At 39.7% G+C, this 18,679-nt stretch overlaps 4 protein-coding genes across 4 annotated transcripts in view; 2 read left to right on the top strand and 2 right to left on the bottom strand.

Moving 5' to 3' along the window:
* The first annotated feature begins 506 nt into the window (after nt 1-506).
* On the top strand, nt 507-2,084 carry nudcd2 (NudC domain containing 2). Its single transcript, XM_066716988.1, has 4 exons — nt 507-919; nt 1,208-1,256; nt 1,466-1,617; nt 1,749-2,084. Exons 1-4 carry the CDS (start codon nt 731-733, stop codon nt 1,830-1,832), a joined length of 474 nt encoding a protein of 157 aa, XP_066573085.1. The 5' UTR covers nt 507-730; the 3' UTR covers nt 1,833-2,084.
* A 710-nt stretch (nt 2,085-2,794) lies between these two features.
* ccng1 (cyclin G1) lies at nt 2,795-8,003 on the bottom strand. Its single transcript, XM_066716987.1, has 7 exons — nt 7,766-8,003; nt 6,589-6,852; nt 6,149-6,402; nt 5,777-5,852; nt 5,194-5,292; nt 4,668-4,864; nt 2,795-4,547 (listed from the first exon to the last, which is right to left on the bottom strand). Exons 2-6 carry the CDS (start codon nt 6,850-6,852, stop codon nt 4,673-4,675), a joined length of 885 nt encoding a protein of 294 aa, XP_066573084.1. The 5' UTR covers nt 7,766-8,003; the 3' UTR covers nt 2,795-4,547; nt 4,668-4,672.
* Nucleotides 8,004-11,281: 3,278 nt separating this feature from the next.
* ccni2 (cyclin I family, member 2) lies at nt 11,282-14,629 on the top strand. The gene is made up of 5 exons (XM_066716985.1): nt 11,282-11,643; nt 13,121-13,277; nt 13,591-13,725; nt 13,938-14,012; nt 14,465-14,629. Exons 2-5 carry the CDS (start codon nt 13,164-13,166, stop codon nt 14,627-14,629), a joined length of 489 nt encoding a protein of 162 aa, XP_066573082.1. The 5' UTR covers nt 11,282-11,643; nt 13,121-13,163.
* Nucleotides 14,408-18,679, bottom strand: part of septin8a (septin 8a) — a 27,462-nt gene continuing 23,190 nt past the window's right edge. Inside the window, exon 10 of the mRNA XM_066716982.1 lies at nt 14,408-16,424. Coding sequence (XP_066573079.1) covers nt 16,259-16,424 — 166 coding nt within the window. The 3' untranslated portion in view covers nt 14,408-16,258. The remainder of the gene's footprint in view (nt 16,425-18,679) is intronic.

Raw genomic sequence — 18,679 nt, 5'->3', positions numbered from 1 at the left:
GTGCTCCAGGAATACAGTGTCCCTGATAAGGCTTCTTGAGTTTTAATCATTGCCAAAGCTGCTGCATGCAAAACAGATATCAAGCACAGCGCAGCGGATTGGGCAGTCAGCTTAATTAAACCAGACGCTGCAAATGCTCTGCAGTTTAAGTATAAACGCACGGATAGCTCAATATCACTTTTTTTGTTCTGGTCTGTTAAAGGATAGGGAGGAAAGAAAAACAAACGCGTCCCAGACGTGCAGTTCACTATAATGGCTACTGCTACAAAGTACTTTAGGTAAAAAGCGGAATTTCCATTTAAAATCGCCTCACTGCATCGGTATTTATCAGTTCTTGCCTTTAAATTCATGCGACCACCTTCGCGGGCGCTTTTCCCGTGCATTTGATTTGCACATTTGCAGAAATGGACCAGCCGCCTCTCGAAAGACTACAATCCCGCGAACGAGCACGCTTGTACCGCGCCTCCTAACGGAATGACGTCTTTACGTTGGCGCTGCTGCTGACGCACGTATCCTAAGTGCAGCAGAGACGGGGGAAGTAAACAGCTGGACAGCAAGTTGTGCATGGCCTTAAACCACACAAACATACATATATATTCCTCACAGAGCCGTGGGCTTCCCAGTGAGGCTTTACATTGGGTGCAGTGTGGTAAACGCACACAGGGTATCAATAGACCGTTGTTAAATCCCGGTGAATGATACAGGGACTGCTGTGACACAAGGTTAGAGCATGTCGGTGCATTTTGACGAAAGGAGCGGTATTATCCCCTGTAAAACACCCTGGGGGTCGTGGTACCAAACCATGGAGGAGGTTTTTATTGAAGTAAACGTGCCTCCGGGGACTTCTGCCAAGGAGATTAAATGTAACCTCGGCAGCAGACAAATAGACGTGTGTGTGAAAGGACGAGAAATGATTAAGGTAGGAATCGTGTTTATTCAGCATGCATTGCCATCCTGCTAGGACAGTGTCAGAATAGCTATTAAATATAGAAATCAATAGTGTTTGGGCAGTTACGTAGTCACAGATCAAATACCGCGATGAATGCACATGAATTAATACACCATGCTTCATCGTGACGTGCAGTAATTATATACTGTTTCCTGTACGAATTTAATCACTTCCATGATTGTGTTGTCTGTAAGTCTATCATTGTTTTAATTTGGACCTGGTGAAGTTTGGGACTGATGATTGTATTTGTACTTTTAGGGAAAACTTTTTGGTTGTACTGTAGAAGATGAGGCAACCTGGACACTGGGTGAGTGAGCTGTGGAAATAGGTTTTTTAATTTCCCATATTCCCTTGCAGTGTGTATTGCATCTTTAAAACAATGATTGTAGGAAATCAGTAAACTTAGATCTTCGTAGCCACAGATTGTTTGTTTATCTTCTAATGTTTAAAGTGTTTTTTTTTTATATAAACATTTTTGCATTAAATACTTTATAATCCTTCAATGTGCTTTATCAGAGGACAGGAAACTGATCCAGATTATTCTGATGAAGAGCAACCGGGAGGCGGGGAACTGCTGGCTGTCTCTGTTAGAGGGGCAGTACTGCGCAGACCCCTGGGTGCAGGACCAGATGCAGAAGAAGCTGACCCTGGAGAGGTTTCAGAGGGAGGTAAGATTTAAAAGCTTGAAAACATCTACGACTTAATAAAATGCTCCCATCTCTTGTTATTGAATATAATGATTGTGCAACATGCCTAGTCGTTGACAAGAGGCCGCGCTTGTTCCTTTCTTTCCCTACAGAATCCTGGCTTTGACTTCAGTGGTGCAGAGATTTCTGGGAACTTTGCTGGTGGTGGACCAGACTTTTCAAATTTAGGAAAATAAACCGTTCTGCAGTTTCACTTCATAGGATTGCTACAATGACCACATTTTGGATGTGGAGGGAGATCTTAAAGCAGCAGAAGACTCTTCCAGAGAAATGTTTTACTTCAGGTGTGAGGTTATATCCTTGAGCAATACAGAAAACAGAAGAAAAATGACTGGTTTACCAAAGTATTGCAAGAACACCATTCATTCGCTTTACCAACCAGCACGATGACATGCTTCACAGACTAAATAAAGACTACAATTTTTGGAGTTGGGGCTTTACCTTTTATTAGAGTTGAACAGCCACAAAACGATCTATAGGACTACTTACCTTTCGTGCTGATAGTTAAAACATCACTTCTGGTCCTCACAGTAACATTTATTAAATAATTTGGTTGGTCATGGGTTAAGTTTTGGGTTTGAACTTACTGGTGTAATTTATGAATATTTACATCACTTACACCTTCATGGATGAAGCATAGATTCATTTCAAAAGTGTATGTAGCAAATTTGAATGATTCCAGACAAAATTACTGGCAACAACATGGAGAAAGTTTAAAAAAGTTTTGTCATTTCCCCATTGCCTTCTTGAGAGTAGTTTTAAATGATCAGATTGCATCCTATTCTTGACAGCATTGTGCCATTTTAATGAGCATTTAAACTTCAGGTTAGTTAATTGTTTTCTTGTTTAAATTGAAACAGTGGTCTTCAAAAGGTAGGGTTACATTAGTCTTAAAATAATTCAAATCCGATTCAAAATGTCTTGAGACTTTAACCTTTGAATGTGATCCTTTATGGTATAAATAGGTGATTTATACATCTAAGAAAAAGTGGAAAATATTAACCTTAATTAGATCAATGTGAAACTAGTTTAAATCCATTTGAATCCAGATAAAAGGTAGTTCAATTAATACTGCTTAGACAAATTACAAAAGTGGTGAAAGATGTTTAACTGCTGGAATAAACACAAACCAGGTTCATACATTTCAATAACATTTTATTGAAAGGTCAAATCTTGGAAAAAAGTAGTCAGATTGCAGTCCTCGAGAAATGAAGCGCACAAAAGCACTCTACAGTCTTATTTCTCACAGTAGAAACCATTTTCACTCAGTACTGCATCTTACAAAGAAATTGAAAGTGGTATTTGATGGATCAATGGTAACAACCTGCCATGACAGTATAGAAAATTTAGAAGTAAAGCAGTATTTGCTCCACTTTGCATTCAGTGTGTTAAATTCTGAAGGGGGCATTTATTTTTACAAAATCACTAAATTCTAAATGTATATATGTGGCCAGTGAGGGCTTAGTTCATATACTGAACGAAGGCAGGATAGAAAGTATCAATTTTAGAAATGTATGCCATGTCTCCAAGAAGTACCACATCCATAAATCCCACAATTTTCAAACTATCACCAAAACACAGCTTGAAACAATGAATAAGCAGAGTACAGACCTTTTCTGCAATTCGTTAAGCCATACGCATTTCAGTTTTAAGAATGCCTAATACAATATTGTAACATTTGACAATGCAGTTTTAAGTAATCAAATAAAGGGTGACCTACATGCTATAAGTAGTGAATGTGTTACCATTTGCATGTAGCCTTTAATTGAAATTGACTTCTTAAAATGGCACTATGCCCAGCAAGTTTTTCATGATTTGATTCAAGTGCTCCAGAACAGGTTGTTTAAGTAGTTAAGGTCTAGAACAGAAATACAAACCATTAATTAAACCGGGGCACTTGTGAAGAGATGTAGGCCACAAATCGGCTGTACATGCTCGATCAAAAAATATAGATTAAGGATAAGTTCCTCAACTTCAGGAAGGAAAGAAAAGGAAAAAATAAGTTACAGTAACCTCGGGTAGGAGTGTGCATTACGATTGTTCAGCTACCTAGATTGGAAGTGTAAGGGTTTTGGGCCCGATTTCTTGGTTCACGATTTTAAAGTCATCACAAAACCCTTCTCCCTCCTCTTCCACATAGTGGACTGAGGACCTAGGTGGTTCAATACTTTATTGCTTTTAAACCATCACCAGTGCCAAGTATTCATACATTAAAACACGGTGCCGATTAAACTGAGAACATACATACACAAATGCAAGCCTTCATCCACTGACATTCAGGGTTTCCCCTGCCTGTTCCTCCGTGAGCTTTTTCAAAAACATTAACGCATTGAAAGAAAATGAAAGCCACCTTTTGTCAGACGTAAAGGTAAATGCTCAGGAATACCATACAACTGGTTCATTTCCAACCCATAAACAAGGGTTGAACAGAAAATGTCAAAAGAAAACGCGTCTTTCACTGCATTAAGTAATTATAGCAAAATACTTCTCAAAATGTGCAAATGCCGCAATTAGAATCAATTTCAGTTTCAATCACTTCACATTTAAACCTCAATATGAACTGTGTCCTTTTTTATCCCTGGAGGCTCGTTTTAGTTTGCCTTGTTTTTTTATGTTGGGATTAAAAGTTGTCCTAGAAGTGCTTTGAATTAATGAGCCAGAAGCACCACAAAAAGCACAACGTTTTAGCACTTCTCAGGAACACCTTCTTTGGAAAAATACTGCAGGGGGGTATCAAGACAACCTAAAGACTGTCCAATTCACAATTAAATCTGCAGTTGCCCGTTTTGTAAGTTTACCCTAATCGTGCATTTCAAATGTTTTGCTTTGCTGGAAAGGGGGGGGGGGGGGGAGGGGGGGGTTGTATTCTTCATTCTTCAAATCTCCAGTACCTAAATCAAAAAAAAAAAAAAAAAATTAATGCATGAAAATGATACCAGAATTCCTGTTTTTCCTCAGACTTTTAGAGGCTAGACTGCAAGAAATTCAGGTTTTAAACCTCAGTCCTTTACCTTTACTAATAAGCAGCTTCAGGAATCGTTGGAAGATGAGTGATCCTATAGTAGCTATGCTTCAGCTGTCTTGCAGTCCTTCCCGACACAATCCATCTCAGTTTCTGGTTATTTGGCTTGGTACACTTCGTCGAGGAATACTCAGCCAGGCATTTTGCCACCAGCTCTCTCGCACAGATCAAGTCCCCCTCTTTGATCTGGAACAATTTAATATTGAAATGTTACGCAAATTAAAACCAGATGGAACATTTAATCAAATCAAAGAACATGGAAATTTAGCTTACTAACATGGACACTACTTCATGACATTCATTGACATCACAGACACGTACAACAAAATCTAAAACCTGATTGGTTAGGTTTAACGTTAATCTTCATGTTATGTAATGCATTACATAATCGATATGCATCATGGTATATTTCTGTAACACAGCTGGCCATGTAAATGCCTTAGTTCATGCTAGTCATATCCAGTTTCTACACATGAATGTTTCATAGATTAGGTTACCAAACTTGGAGCACTTACATTGCAATGCTGTTGTAGATCCTGCAGCACTTCAGTCACTTCATGAAGGCTTTGCTCTTGGATTTCTAAGGCAATTATAGCCAGAGCAAGAAGAGAGGGCTGGAAAAGCAAATCATTCCACTGGTTAACATGCAGTTACACCACCAACAAGGTCAGAACCTATATTCTAACATTCAAACTCATTTTAGCTTTGATAAGAATTTACTTAAATTGCCTTTCAAATGAAATGGAAAATGCAAACAAGCATTTTTTTTCCACTTCTAGGAGACTCACTGAAAACCTCAAGCAGAGTTCAAATCACAATGCACCACAGATCAGAGACCAGAAGGCTTGCATAGAGCCATTGATCTGGGATTCAAAGCCAGCCACACTAGAATTAAACTGTAAAGATCAAGGTTCTCATTAAATAAAGCCAACCTACTACTAGCCTCATTTAAAATAAGGGATATTAAAAACATACTTTAATGCAAAACCTTACGGCATAATCAGATTCCAATTGGTTTACAGCAAGAACTCCCATAAACATTCTGCATTACCCAATGTCGAACACTATTGCAATCTCAATTTTAAATCCTTTTCCTACCTTTATTTTGGAGAAGGCGAAAGAGCAATGACACGCTTTCAGCTGGGCTTCCAGTCGATCCACGTTCAGCCACTTTCTAATGAGTGAAAGAAAATGCACTTTTAAATTCCCATTTGCCTGGTCTCCACCTTGATACCTTCAAACACTGCACGACCCCATTGCTTGTACCATGGATTTAAACATCACATCTGCATACTTTCAAGACTTGCATAAATTGCATGTAGGGCATTCATAATTCATGAAACAATGCAAAAGGGGTGAGGCAAAGTTATTGATCCAGTAAAGCAACATTCATGGTGGTGCCAGTGGTCCCCCCTCTAAGATGGGCACACTAGAACCCCTCCCCTCCTTTTGAGCAATCTGCACCCTTACCTCTCTGTGGCCAACTGCTCAACGATGTGCACATGATAGAGCCTGAGGAAATGTAGGGCCGTGGTGGCTTTCACCTTCCAGTAGAGCTTCTCCAGGATGATCTTCTCCATCCTCATCATGTCCGAGACCGTGAACCGGTGCTGACTGATCCGGATTAAATCTGTGGCCAAGGGAACGTTGCGCTCATCTTCTGCTGATTTCACAGCGATGTAGAAACAGCACAGGCCCACGCAGGACAGGTGCTTTGGCTGGACCTGCACGACACAGGTTGTGGGTTAGACAATTTAAAACTTTGCTTTTAAAGATTTAGACCACTGACTTACTAGACTCAATCTCTGGTTTATGAATCGGATTGTTCACAACACAAAATGAATAAACACCAGCTATTCAAAGTGGCAGCTGCAGATACAGCTCCAATAGGATTTTAAACTATTACATGCCTTCATTTGAGCCAGGAATCGATCCAGAATGTTCACTGCCAGAGAGAAGGTCTCAGCGCTGAAGCCGAAGAACCGGGACAAAGATAACAGATCCCTCACTTCAAAGTCCCTCAGACTCGTGGTCATCCTCAGGCCATTGTCGTGAGCGGCCTCGATGATCCTCAACCCACACAGCTTGGGCTGGTATCTGGACTCCTGGTCCAGAAGAGTCTTCAACTGGACATGGAAAGGTAAGGCTTCTGATCCCACTGCGGTGTCAATCATCTGAAAGGGGAATTTTAATTCACTGCAACAGGATCTACAATGTACCACAGCTATAAAACAATGATGGGTTTGTTCTTCCAATAAGATTACACCACGGGGATTCAGAATAATTATACGTGAATAAATAAAATCATTCATAATTCATAACGTTGGAATATGTACTGAAAAACATTTACATTAGTCACTTATAAGAACATCGTGCAAGTGTGCTCAAATATTGTACTTAAACTAAATTGCCAAAACATGTCAAGACATGTCACGGATCAGGATGCATCAGCGTTTTCTGTACATAATAACAGAGGCCTGGTTTTATGAAAATGTGAGGTTAACTACACATTTAAATAGCATGTCATGGGAATTGATAATCATACATGAACACAGTCGGCAGATATGACAAGCTGCACACCACAGCAATCCACAACCGTGTCGGATCATGTCTCAACATGTCCTCCCATTGAAGCCAACGGGACCAAATGCTAGTAGCTAAACAACGTCTAAAAATGCCTCTGAACAAATAACTTATAAGGACAGGTTTAAGTAAAAAAGCAACAATGTATTTAAAGATTTCATTTGAATGGACATCTGTACAGCATATGCACACTCCCGGTCACAGTCATGTCTCAACATGTCTCCCCCATTGAAATCAATGGGGGCAAAGCTAGCAGTTTTCAGAGGCCTTTTTAGCTTGTAGACAGTGTTTAACAAAACGATTGTAACAGTAGGCTTAAGCGAAAATTTTAAGGTTTTTAAAGATGCAATTCATTAAAATGGTTTCTATCAGTTTTGACAAAAGCGTCACTCCGCTTGTTTAATCGCGAATGCGGATACATATTATAGCCTTTACTGGAAACACAACTGTAATACGCCTTAAAATACATATACATATATATTATATATATATACATAAACTTACCTTTATCTGGACTGTGGAAATGGAAAAGAGAAAAATCTAAATAGTTTTCTAAAGTTGTTTCTTAATTCGAAGTACACTCTTCAAACAAATGCGAAAAAGCCACTTTCTCGATACAAATAAATAACATCTATCTTACATAAATATGTGTATGTATGAACTTATTACAGTTTTAAGCAAACTTATTGCCGTTCCCTTGCACACCCCGTACCCTTGGCTAAAAGCAAAAAATGTCGGGCCTCCCTTGTCTATATAAATAAAGGAGGTGTGACCTACTCATCTTGTAGACCTACAAAGCCTTGTGATTGGCCACTACACCGCAAGCAAGACGCATCATTCCTTAACTCAGATGTCAATCAACATAAAGACTCCGCCTTCGTATCTCAAGCTTGTCTGTCTCGCGTTGAAAAAGTGGGAGGAGACCTGATGCCACGTGACCGGACAGCTGGCACTGCGCCTGTGCTTCCTGTGCAGATGAGCGAGGTTTCAGGCCGCCATGTTGGATGAGGATAAACTTCACTCCTGAAAGCGTTGCAACCAACCCACTTCGGGAGAAATAGTACTTAGTTGACAGCCTTAAGCACAAAATTAATTACATTGGTGAGCACATGCTTTTATATATATATATACATATATTTTTACATTACACAAAAGCAATTGTACTTTTTATCACATTTACATTTAAATACGACATACATTTTGAGCTGAGAGACTAGGTGAATGCTTTGACGTTTTGTTATGATAGCATAACAGAATGATGATAGATAATTAATACATTTTAACGTGTGAACATGTCTTTTCCTATTTTTTTGTACTTGAGATATATTTTCATTTTTTTTATTAATGATTTAAGAAACACTTGTACAATGTGTAATTAAGGAGAACATGAAACTCCAAATTCCTTTGGTTGTGGATGTAATCTCTCTCTTTATCTCTCTCTCTCTATATATATATATATATATATATATATATATATATATATATATATATATATATATATATATGTGTGTGTGTGTGTACATCTGTGTGTCTATGGCTGAACCATCTAATGCCAAGGGCAACTTGGCAAAGTATCATATCAAACTGGAATACCACAAAAGAACACCTTGTTAATTTGTCGATAGGAACATTTTCTAACACAACTATGATGACAGTAAATAATTTACATGGTACTGTCCTTCAGTATACGTACCTTTTGTATGTATCTGTAACCTAACCTAGCTTGTTTAATTTGTTACACATTTAGAATTCGTTCTGAGCAGTGGAATATAATGGAAATCGGATTGATTTTATTTTAGTATGGTATTGTTATATACACCGAACAGTCATAACATTATGACCACTGACAGGTGAAGTGAAAAACACTGATAATCTCATTATTGTGGCACCTGTCAGTGGGTGGGATATATTAGGCAGCAAGTGAACATTTTGTCCTCAAAGTTGATGTGTTAGAAGCAGGAAAAATGGGCAAGCGTAAGGATCTGAGCGACTTTGACAAGGGCCAAATTGTGATGGCTAGACGACTGGGTCAGAGCATCTCCAGAACTGCAGCTCTTGTGGGGTGTTCCCGGTCTGCAGTGGTCAGTACCTATCAAAAGTGGTCCAAGGAAGGAAAAGCGCTGAACCGGCGACAAGGGTCATGGGCGGCCAAGAGACAAGCTACTGTAGCTCAAACTGCTGAAAAAGTGAATGCTGGTTCTGATAGAAAGGTGTCGGAACACACAGTGCATCGCAGTTTGTTGCGTATGGGGCTGCGTAGCCGCAGACCAGTCAGGGTGCCCATGCTGACCCCTGTCCACTGCCGAAAGCGCCTACAATGGGCACGTGAGCATCAGAACTGGACCACGGAGCAATGGAAGAAGGTGGCCTGGTCTGATGAATGACATTTTCTTTTACATCACGTGGATGGCCGGGTGTGTGTGCGTCGCTTACCTGGAGAACACATGGCACCAGGATGCACTAAGGGAAGAAGGCAAGCCAGCGGAGGCAGTGTGATGCTTTGGGCAATGTTCTGCTAGGAAACCTTGGGTCCTGCCATTCATGTGGATGTTACTTTGACACGTACCACCTAACTAAGCATTGTTGAAGACCATGAACACCCTTTCATGGAAACGGTATTCCCTGATGGCATTGGTCTCTTTCAGCAGGATAATGCACCCTGCCACAAAGCAAAAATGGTTCAGGAATGGTTTGAGGAACACAACAACAAGTTCAAGGTGTTGACTTGGCCTCCAAATTCCCCAGATCTCAATCCAATCGAGCATCTGTGGGATGTGCTGGACAAACAAGTCCGATCCATGGAGGCCCCACCTCGCAACTTACAGGACTTAAAGGATCTGCTGCTAATGTCTTGGTGCCAGATACCACAGCACACCTTCAGAGGTCTAGTGGAGTCCATGCCTCGACGGGTCAGGGCTGTTTTGACAACAAAAGGGGGACCTACACAATATTAGGTAGGTGGTCATAATGTTATGGCTGATCGCTGTAGATTGTCCATATTTACATATTGTTTTATTGAGTGGTAACTTGATGGATTATACAATATGTTATGTGCTATGCAGAGGTTGTTGTTTCTTGTTTGTTTGTGTGTTTGTTTCAGTTTATTTTTCAGGGGTACCATGACAGGCAGTGCATATTGTCAAATGTTACACAACAGCATACTGCCAGCATTCATGGTTTACAAGAGGGCCTTGTAAATACCATGACACACCATGTTTCAAGGCTGTGGTTTTGGGGAGAATGACACTGAAAAGATTTCCCCTCATACACAGATTTCTGATGTCTACTCCACCACAGTTTTGGACTGAACTGAAATGGCACATCAGGAAGAAACCACATATGTTCTGCTGCACTAGAAAACTGCACTGTGGTAGAAATGGTATAGTAAAGCAATGCAGAAGTACTTAAAAGCTAGGAATAAGCCTTTAGCACTGTTAAATACTGTGAACAGTTGCCTTTTGTATTTTCTTCTCTTGTCCCAATATCATAGTGTGATTTCACAGCATATGTATGTTCTGTACACACAATAACAGAGAAAGAGAACTGGAACCTGGAAGCTTCAGTTTGGCCGGAGCCACACAGCTGACACTGCAACACAACTCCATTGTCTGGGCAAACCCCAGGAGGTCTGTCTTACAAAGAAGAGAAGGCAATCCACTTCAGGGGGGTACAGTCTTTTGCCCAGGCAGACGGAAGGCAAATATGCGAAATAAAGTGTGTTTCTCAAGTGACTAGCACAATAAAAGTGCAGAATGATTCATCACAATACAGTGCTCTTCCTAGCCTGGACTGGATTTGAAGTATAAATGTGGTTATGTAGCTCAAAGTCACAATAGTAACCAGGTTATGTCTGTATATCTGTTTTTAAAAATACAACTATATACTAGACGTCGTTGTTATACAGTGTTTTTCAGAGGACAGCTCTGCTCTTGCACCATAGCACCGCTGAACTGCGATCTGCGCAGACCTGCGACGTGCGCTGCGTGTTCCTGGTGCAGCTCACGTAGGACAGTGACGACATCGGGGGAGGAGCGGGGGGCGTTCAAAAGTGATACATAATTGCGCTTCTTTACAGACAGGAAATTATTTTTGTTTTGATCCTTTGATTGTAGTGTTTTCCTCCCCACCACACTTATTTTAGTTAATTAAAAAAAAAAAATCTACCGAGGGCATTGTAGGATGTTCCCTTGTCTTCGTTTGAACGTTTTGCAACGAAACATCGCAGCTCCCTTCTTACGATCAACAAAAGAGACTTTTTTTTGTACAGTTGGGTTTTTCCTCCTTTGCTTTGTGTGAGAAAATGGACGAATGAAGGGCTTTTGGACTGGAACCCCTCAATGAGCCGTGGGTCGGGTGGATACTGCGTGTTTCGGTACAGAGAGGTAAGGGAGATCCTGTTGATTAAATGTGGGGTATTGTCCTACTGCTGCCCAGATAACGACCACAGCGCCCCGCCCATTATACCTACATCCAGTTTTATTTACGTTGGCTAATAATGCATGCATATCATAATTTTGTTTATTGGTGTGTTTCAATATCAGTATTTTTAATTAGCGCAATATGCATGGCTAAAACAATGCGTTACTTTATTAGGGGTATTGTGGTTCAGTCCCAAATTGAGCACGCTTGGTTTGTTTTGCTAAAGGGCTTTGAATTCATATTTGAATCCATTGCTATATTCTACAGTACACTTAAATAACAGTTGCATAGTGGTCCATTTGGGCACTTGTACAGAGCAGCATGGATCAACTTTTTTAAAAACAGATAAAGGAGAGCTGCTGACTGATTCACACAAAATGGGGAGACAACATACACAGAGCCTGTACGCGGGTCTGTTTAGGCTAGGACGACTTCTGTGAGCATTTTTGCATTGCATTGCATTGCATTTTGCAATAGTAATGTGATGGTGCATTTGCAGAGGAACCCAAGTTGCAAAACTTCAGTATTTATTTTCGTGAGTTGCAGCAGCAGTAGGATATTCAAAAATCAGGAGCAAATCGACAATTAAAGATCACTGAAATACAATAGACGTCATGCCGAGGAGGAAAAGGGACGAGATCCAAACTATTATTTAGTTAATAATATCAATCAATTATTGATTTCTTCTTGCCGACGGTGTGCTTACCGAAACCAGAAACAGTTGTCTAGATAACCCCACGCCCACTGGTATGTTTTACATGTTTTGGTCGGGTTATTGCTTTTCTCTATTAGTATCAGTGTTGTTGTTGTTCTGTTTAGTTTTACGTTGGTTACGTGCAAAATAATTCAGTAATCTGCAGAAACTAAAGTAACAAAGATTAGTTCAAAGGGGGAAATGACTGGTTTTGTTTGAGACGACTACTTCTCCGTTTTACTGTCGCTATTGAACTGCAGAAATTACATGTGTGTATGTATGTATATGTGTGTATACATGTATATATCCTAACAAATATAGCACTTCAATCCTCAGCTATCTATCTAGAGCTGTATCTCGGCGGTAAAAATAAGTTTTCATGTGTGAAGTATCCCATTTCCTGACTGGATCTAGATGATGATGATGATGATGATTAAAATTATTATTATTATAATTTATTATTATTATTATGACTTTTTATTTGTATAATCTTCGTGCGCTGCTTTATCGTCAGTATAAATAAACAATGTAAGTCCCCCACAGTTCCCGCTCCCGATGAATATAACAGGGGATTTCCTTTTATGACGTGTTTATTAGACCGCGAACGATAACCTTTTTGACCCCGTTCACCGACTCTGTCACCAGACGTTGTATATTGATTTGCATGATGAAGTACCAGCACAGCCAGGACATGTGCAAGTGCTCACTGTGTCATCAGACACCCTGACTGCACCGTGTGCCCACAGGTAGCTGTGTCCCAGGGACATCCTGGCCAGTGCCGGTGGGACTATGAAGTGTCCGGCATCAGTCCAAAGCCAGAGACTGGCCATCCTGCTGGAAGATGCGCTTGCCAGAGAGTCCCGTCTGTGGAAAGCGCCAGTCTTCAAAAACGGCAGGATTCAGGTGAGCCTATGCATAAGTTACCTTCGGGAGATTCAGTTTAGTAATATAATATGTGTGGTTATGTCGTGCATGTATTTTTCTTTATTTATGTAGCCTATTTATTGCAAAGATATACATTGGGGACATGGGGCTGTCATGGATTCAGTAGTGGGGGACACTGCTGTTATACTATTGATAAGAAATAATAATAAAGAAGGGATTGAAAATCAGTTACATGAAAGTGACACTCTTACATTTAGATAAGAAAAGGGTGTGGAATTAAAACCTGATGATTCATATAGTTATCATGATTAAAGTTGATTTTTTTTTTCAGGGCACAGATATCTCTGTGTCTCAGCACGAGGAAGCTGTGCAGTGGCTCGGTGAATTGAGCACCTTATTTAAGTTCTGCCAGGAAACGTTTGCTCTGGCAGTCAGCATCCTCAACAGACTGCTGGCATCAGTCAAGGTGAGCACGCTTTGCCACCTTCTGCACGTACCTTCTCTACCTCAGGCTATTTTGGTTAATGCAAAATTGTTTCGCTGTATAATTAATGTGCAGATTTAATTATTATGTGGTGATTATTAATAAGTAAGGTAATGCTTTTCATATAACTGCAATATATTTTACAGCTGTAGTTTACAACATTATCATTTTGATCTTTGTTTTCCTGTATCTAGGCGCAACCCAAGTATCTTCGCTGCATTGCCATCACTGCTTTAATCCTAGCTGCAAAAACAAATGAGGAAGATGAGGTAATTAAAAGAAGAAAAATCTTTATTTCACATTGATCTGTGTTGAAGCCTCTGTAATCTCAATTAAAGGTGAAGTGCTGTAAACTGCACAGATGTTTCAGTGAAGAAATGGCCTAGATGCATAGGAGAACTGTCCTTTCAGTTATTAGTAATTTCCCTTATGCGGTCTGCTTAGGTGACCTGTACAGATGCTGGATTTTCTAAAAGGTTTTTCTGGGTCGACTTAATTGTGCCGTTCAGAAACTCAATGCAGATTGTCCTTGATGTAATATCAACTTGTGAGACATTGTTGCAGCTAATTGGTGAATCCATGTACAAAACTGGGTGATCTCTATTATGTAAGGAGTGGTGGTGGTGGTAAATAAATAAAGGAAATGTAATACAATACAAGATCATAGTTTAATAGAATTGGCATTTATTGGTTTGCTTGTGGCATATATTTGTTGTAATAGGCGATTGTGTCAGTGAAGGACCTTGCGGTGCAGAGTGGATGCAACTGTTCGCCAGCAGAAATTCTGAGGATGGAAAGGATCATACTCGACAAACTGCACTGGGACCTTTACATCGCAACACCAGTCGACTTTGTTAACATCGTGAGTAGTAAACCTTTATTTTGATTTGTTTTTTTTATAGATTACCATTATTGAATCTGAAACCTGACATATACCCACTAGGTCTTGGCCCTCTGAATTACAAAAAAGTTGAATTGCCTAAATAGACGTGCAGGCTTCTTTACCTACACAGGCCTTTGTACTGCGCAGCCGGCAATTATGAGCCGTCACATTGAGCAATGGGACTTTCACACGTTTTATTTATGCAACATTGCTGTTATCACCACAACTAGAAAGTGTAAGCCTTTTACAGTGGGGAGACATTAGAAAATAAAATAAAATCTCTCTCGTATTTACTTCAGACATTTAGATAAGAAAATAAAGCTTTAGAAAGCAATTTTGAAATTAAAGTGGCTTGGCAGTCCTTTCTTTGAAGAAACCACAACTTTTGCACAGCTGTTTCAGGTATTGCGCAGTGTGCGATAACGGGGGCTGGAGGTGACCGTGCAAGAACAGATCTACAAGTTGTTTCGTTTGCTTGTCTTTTTGTGTTTATCAAAAAACTTGCTGTCTGATGCTGCATTCATTACTGAATATTTCTTTATCAATGTGTCAGTCGGGGTCAGTGAATCCAGTAGACTGTTTATCAATGTAACTTGTGTTGATACAAATGGAAGAAAAGTGTAAGTCTGAAACTGGGTGAATGCAGGGTATACTGTTAAATAAGCGGAACTATTCCAGCCAGTTGAAACCTTTCTGTTGCATAATTAGTAATGGCATCAGCTGCACCTCAAACAACTTCTAGGGTCTTGCACCGATGACCTGGCACCCTGACAGAAATAGAAAATTGAGATTTGTTTAGTTTTTTGTTTGTTTCACCAGCCAACCTTTATCTTTTGTATGGCACAAAGTATAAATGCACTACGTGTAATACCCTGAATAAGCAGCAGTTTCCACCTGCATGTCTGACTGCTGTTTTTTGTTTGTTTTTTAGACATTGTTCAAATATGAATTGACTAGGACACTTTCAAACCATTAATACATTACATTCCTCATGAAAATGTCCAGAGGTTGCATTCAACATCTAGAGAAATATTGACATCTGCTTTAGATTATATCTCAGAATTTCTGGCTTAGCCCATTAAGTTGTATTATACATTTTAAATATGGACTATGATGGTAAGCAATTATCTTGCCAACAGCATTTTTTATATCAGCCCATTCCGATATGATCCTAACCAGTGTTATCCTGTAAACCCAAATACACATTCCATGGCTTATTTGCTAAACATTAAAGCTTACGAAAGCTGGAAAAACAATTTCTGCTAATACAAGAACATAACATTATGTCAAGAGAAAACAAGATTTGGCAATTACAAACAGTCTGGTCCTGACCTCACCTGACTTCCAAAAATAAGTCTTTCTTCCAGTTTGTTAATTTACAGTAACAGTCTAGACAAGGTTGAAGGACGAGCACAGCACATAGCAAAAACGGGGAATGGCCTCTCCCCATGCTAGAATGCAGGAGATGGTGAGACGGAGGAATTCAAGCGAGTAGTTCCTTAATGTTCATAGCATTGAAAGGTGGGAGTATTTGCTGATGTAGTTTTCTCTGTATTCATGTATGTATTTATTTGGGTTGTAGTTCCATGCCATGGTGTTGTCCAGCCATCCCCATCTTCCAGAGGTGATTCCTCAGAAGAAGCCTTCTCTCCAGGCGGAGTTCTGGACCAAGCAGGTGCAGCACTGTATGGCGTGCCACCAGCTGTCGCAGTTTAAAGGTTCCACACTGGCCTTGGCAACCATAACTTTGGAGTTGGAGAGGTTGACTCCAGATTGGTTCTCTGTTTTTACAGATCTGCTAAAGAAAGCACAGGTAGGAGTACATCTTAACTTCAGCAGCTTTGACTGACAAAAACTTTTGTATGTAGAAACTCTTGGCTTTTAATTGCTGAATACCAAACCCTACACCAAATAAGTAATCAAAAAATCATCTTTGATCAGACAACTTAATCTAAAAAGCTTTCTTATGTGATTTAACAACCCCAAGACCAAAGGCAATCACCCTTCTCATGCAGCTAGCTTGTTCTTGTTACATTACAGATTGACAGCAGTGAACTCATCCGTTGCAAAGAACTGGTGGACCAATACCTTAGCAGCCTTGAGTTTTGCCTCCCGCCAAATGCAGTGTACATTTTTGACCCGGTCAACAGAGACATTATGTATTTGCAAACCAATAATCCCGAGAGCTGTGCAGCAGTCGTCAGCCGGCCGTCGAGTCATCCGGGCCACGAGACGCGAGGGTCCAGCCAGGTCAAGATGAGCGGGGAGGAGGTGGGGGTGGATGAGTTCTACGATGGCTTCAGGTGCTTGTACAATGAAGGGATGGCCGTGGACGTGGCGGGAAACAATACTGTGAATCCACGTGAGGTATTAAAGGGAAGCGTCTCCCCTTGCCCACCGCTGCAGCCTCTGATCAGCTAAGGTCCCGAGGGGAAGTGGTGTGAAGAAAGCGTACTCGCAAATATTGGTGCTCTGTAATCACTGAACATTAGTTGTCCATCTGTCAGAACTAAGGCCCTCATTCATAAAATGTTCTTACCACAATGTTTTTGTTTTTCTTCAGCCACTCCAAACTCCTTTAAACCTGGGCATTTTATTTTCCTTTTATACATTTTTGTTTTTTGAGGTACTGTGGACAAAATGTTTTATGAATATGGCCCATAGTTCTGGATTATTTTTAGTTTGTTTTATATCCCGTTTGAAAGCTTTTATATAATTTTTCCTAAAAAATTTGCAACTTCTGGGATGGTACATTTTCATTTGTTAAAATAATCCAATGCAAGCCTCTCGCTTCTAATCCTTAATACATTTTAATTTCCAAGAATGTGTACGTGCAAAGGTTGAGTTCAGGAACTGATGGACGATTTAAGTTTTCTTACTTTTAAGGTTATTTTACATATAAAATTAAGGTTAGAGCTTAACGGTTACATTTGAATCTGTCCCTCCCGTAATGCATGCTTATTTGGTTGCAATCCTATGTGCAGATAACCGATAAATGGTTCTCTTTCGTTAAATTTAATATTTATCTCAACATTTCAATATTTGGAGCACTTTAATGTTCCAACTGTTTATTTTATAGTACATTTTTATTATCAATTCTTCCATTTTGTATTGAACAAACAATTGTTTTTTTGTTTATTTTAATGTTTCTTCTACTTGCTCCTGCCAAAACTAAATATTTTGAATCTTTGTGATAATTTCCTTAGGGAGAAAAAAGCGAGAATACTGTTTGAGGCCTTAAATTACTTATTTGCATATTACACTGCAGTATAAAGTTATCGCCTTGTTGTGTTTCCTATTATGCTGCAAAAAAATTGTACTAAATGTACCATGTCAACTTTGATAAGCTAAGTATGTTGGAATGTCTGAGCTGTATGTGAAGACTGTGTCTGTTTGAGGTGGGGGGGGATTTTTAAAAGGCAGCTAAAAAAAAACCTGTTGCAGATTCAGTATGTCCTGTTACCTCTGGAAATTAAATTTGTTACAGCAGCCAAATTGAACTGCCAGACTTATAACTGCTTACATGGGGAGAATGGGGGTGGGGGGGGAAGCAGCAGAGTCTTAAGCTTTACAGATTTTATCTGAAAGGATCTACTGTTTCTGTAATGGGACCAAAAAAAAAGCACCTTCAGTTTCTTTGATTTAATATACTGTGAACTTACTGCCTGAATTTGATGAAAAAGGCTTATTATTTTCTTTAGTCACTTAATGAATAAAAAGTTGATTTCACTACAGATGTTTTTGTTTCTTGCATTGTGAACTTAAAAGAAACCATATCTTCTTAGTCTTACAATCGAAGGTCTTGGGACAGGAGTTGTAGGAAGTTAGTTTTATTTTTTCACCTCCATTTAATCCTCGGCTACCAGCTACATAGAGTTGTGAGACAAAGGCCTAGACCACATCAAAACACTGACCTACCTGCAAATGAGATTCACACTTGTACTGTACTTGCTCAAAATTGTAATCAATAGTTTGAGATTTGATATTCCTAGGTAGGCCAAGGTTTTGATTTGTCCACACCGAAGATTAATATTTAAAATGAATTCCAGGTAT

Source organism: Amia ocellicauda, chromosome 11 (assembly GCF_036373705.1).
Source record: "Amia ocellicauda isolate fAmiCal2 chromosome 11, fAmiCal2.hap1, whole genome shotgun sequence".
In the NCBI taxonomy this organism is placed as follows: Eukaryota; Metazoa; Chordata; class Actinopteri; order Amiiformes; family Amiidae; genus Amia; species Amia ocellicauda.
The sequence above is the reverse complement of the archived record's forward strand: the minus strand, read 5'-3'. Positions and strand labels throughout refer to the sequence as shown.

Bases quoted from the DNA above. Each gene is read 5' to 3' on its own strand.
- ccni2 (XM_066716985.1), top strand. From the start codon at position 13,164: ATGAAGTGTCCGGCATCAGTCCAAAGCCAGAGACTGGCCATCCTGCTG. The intron at 13,278-13,590 runs GTGAGCCTATGC...TTTTTTTTTCAG, and splicing joins TCAAAAACGGCAGGATTCAG to GGCACAGATATCTCTGTGTC. The intron at 13,726-13,937 runs GTGAGCACGCTT...TCCTGTATCTAG, and splicing joins GACTGCTGGCATCAGTCAAG to GCGCAACCCAAGTATCTTCG.
- ccng1 (XM_066716987.1), bottom strand. From the start codon at position 6,852: ATGATTGACACCGCAGTGGGATCAGAAGCCTTACCTTTCCATGTCCAG. The intron at 6,403-6,588 runs GCATGTAATAGT...TGTGTCGTGCAG, and splicing joins GATTCCTGGCTCAAATGAAG to GTCCAGCCAAAGCACCTGTC. The intron at 5,293-5,776 runs GTAGGAAAAGGA...TTGCTTTTCCAG, and splicing joins TCGCCTTCTCCAAAATAAAG to CCCTCTCTTCTTGCTCTGGC.
- nudcd2 (XM_066716988.1), top strand. From the start codon at position 731: ATGTCGGTGCATTTTGACGAAAGGAGCGGTATTATCCCCTGTAAAACA. The intron at 920-1,207 runs GTAGGAATCGTG...TTGTACTTTTAG, and splicing joins AAGGACGAGAAATGATTAAG to GGAAAACTTTTTGGTTGTAC. The intron at 1,257-1,465 runs GTGAGTGAGCTG...GTGCTTTATCAG, and splicing joins TGAGGCAACCTGGACACTGG to AGGACAGGAAACTGATCCAG.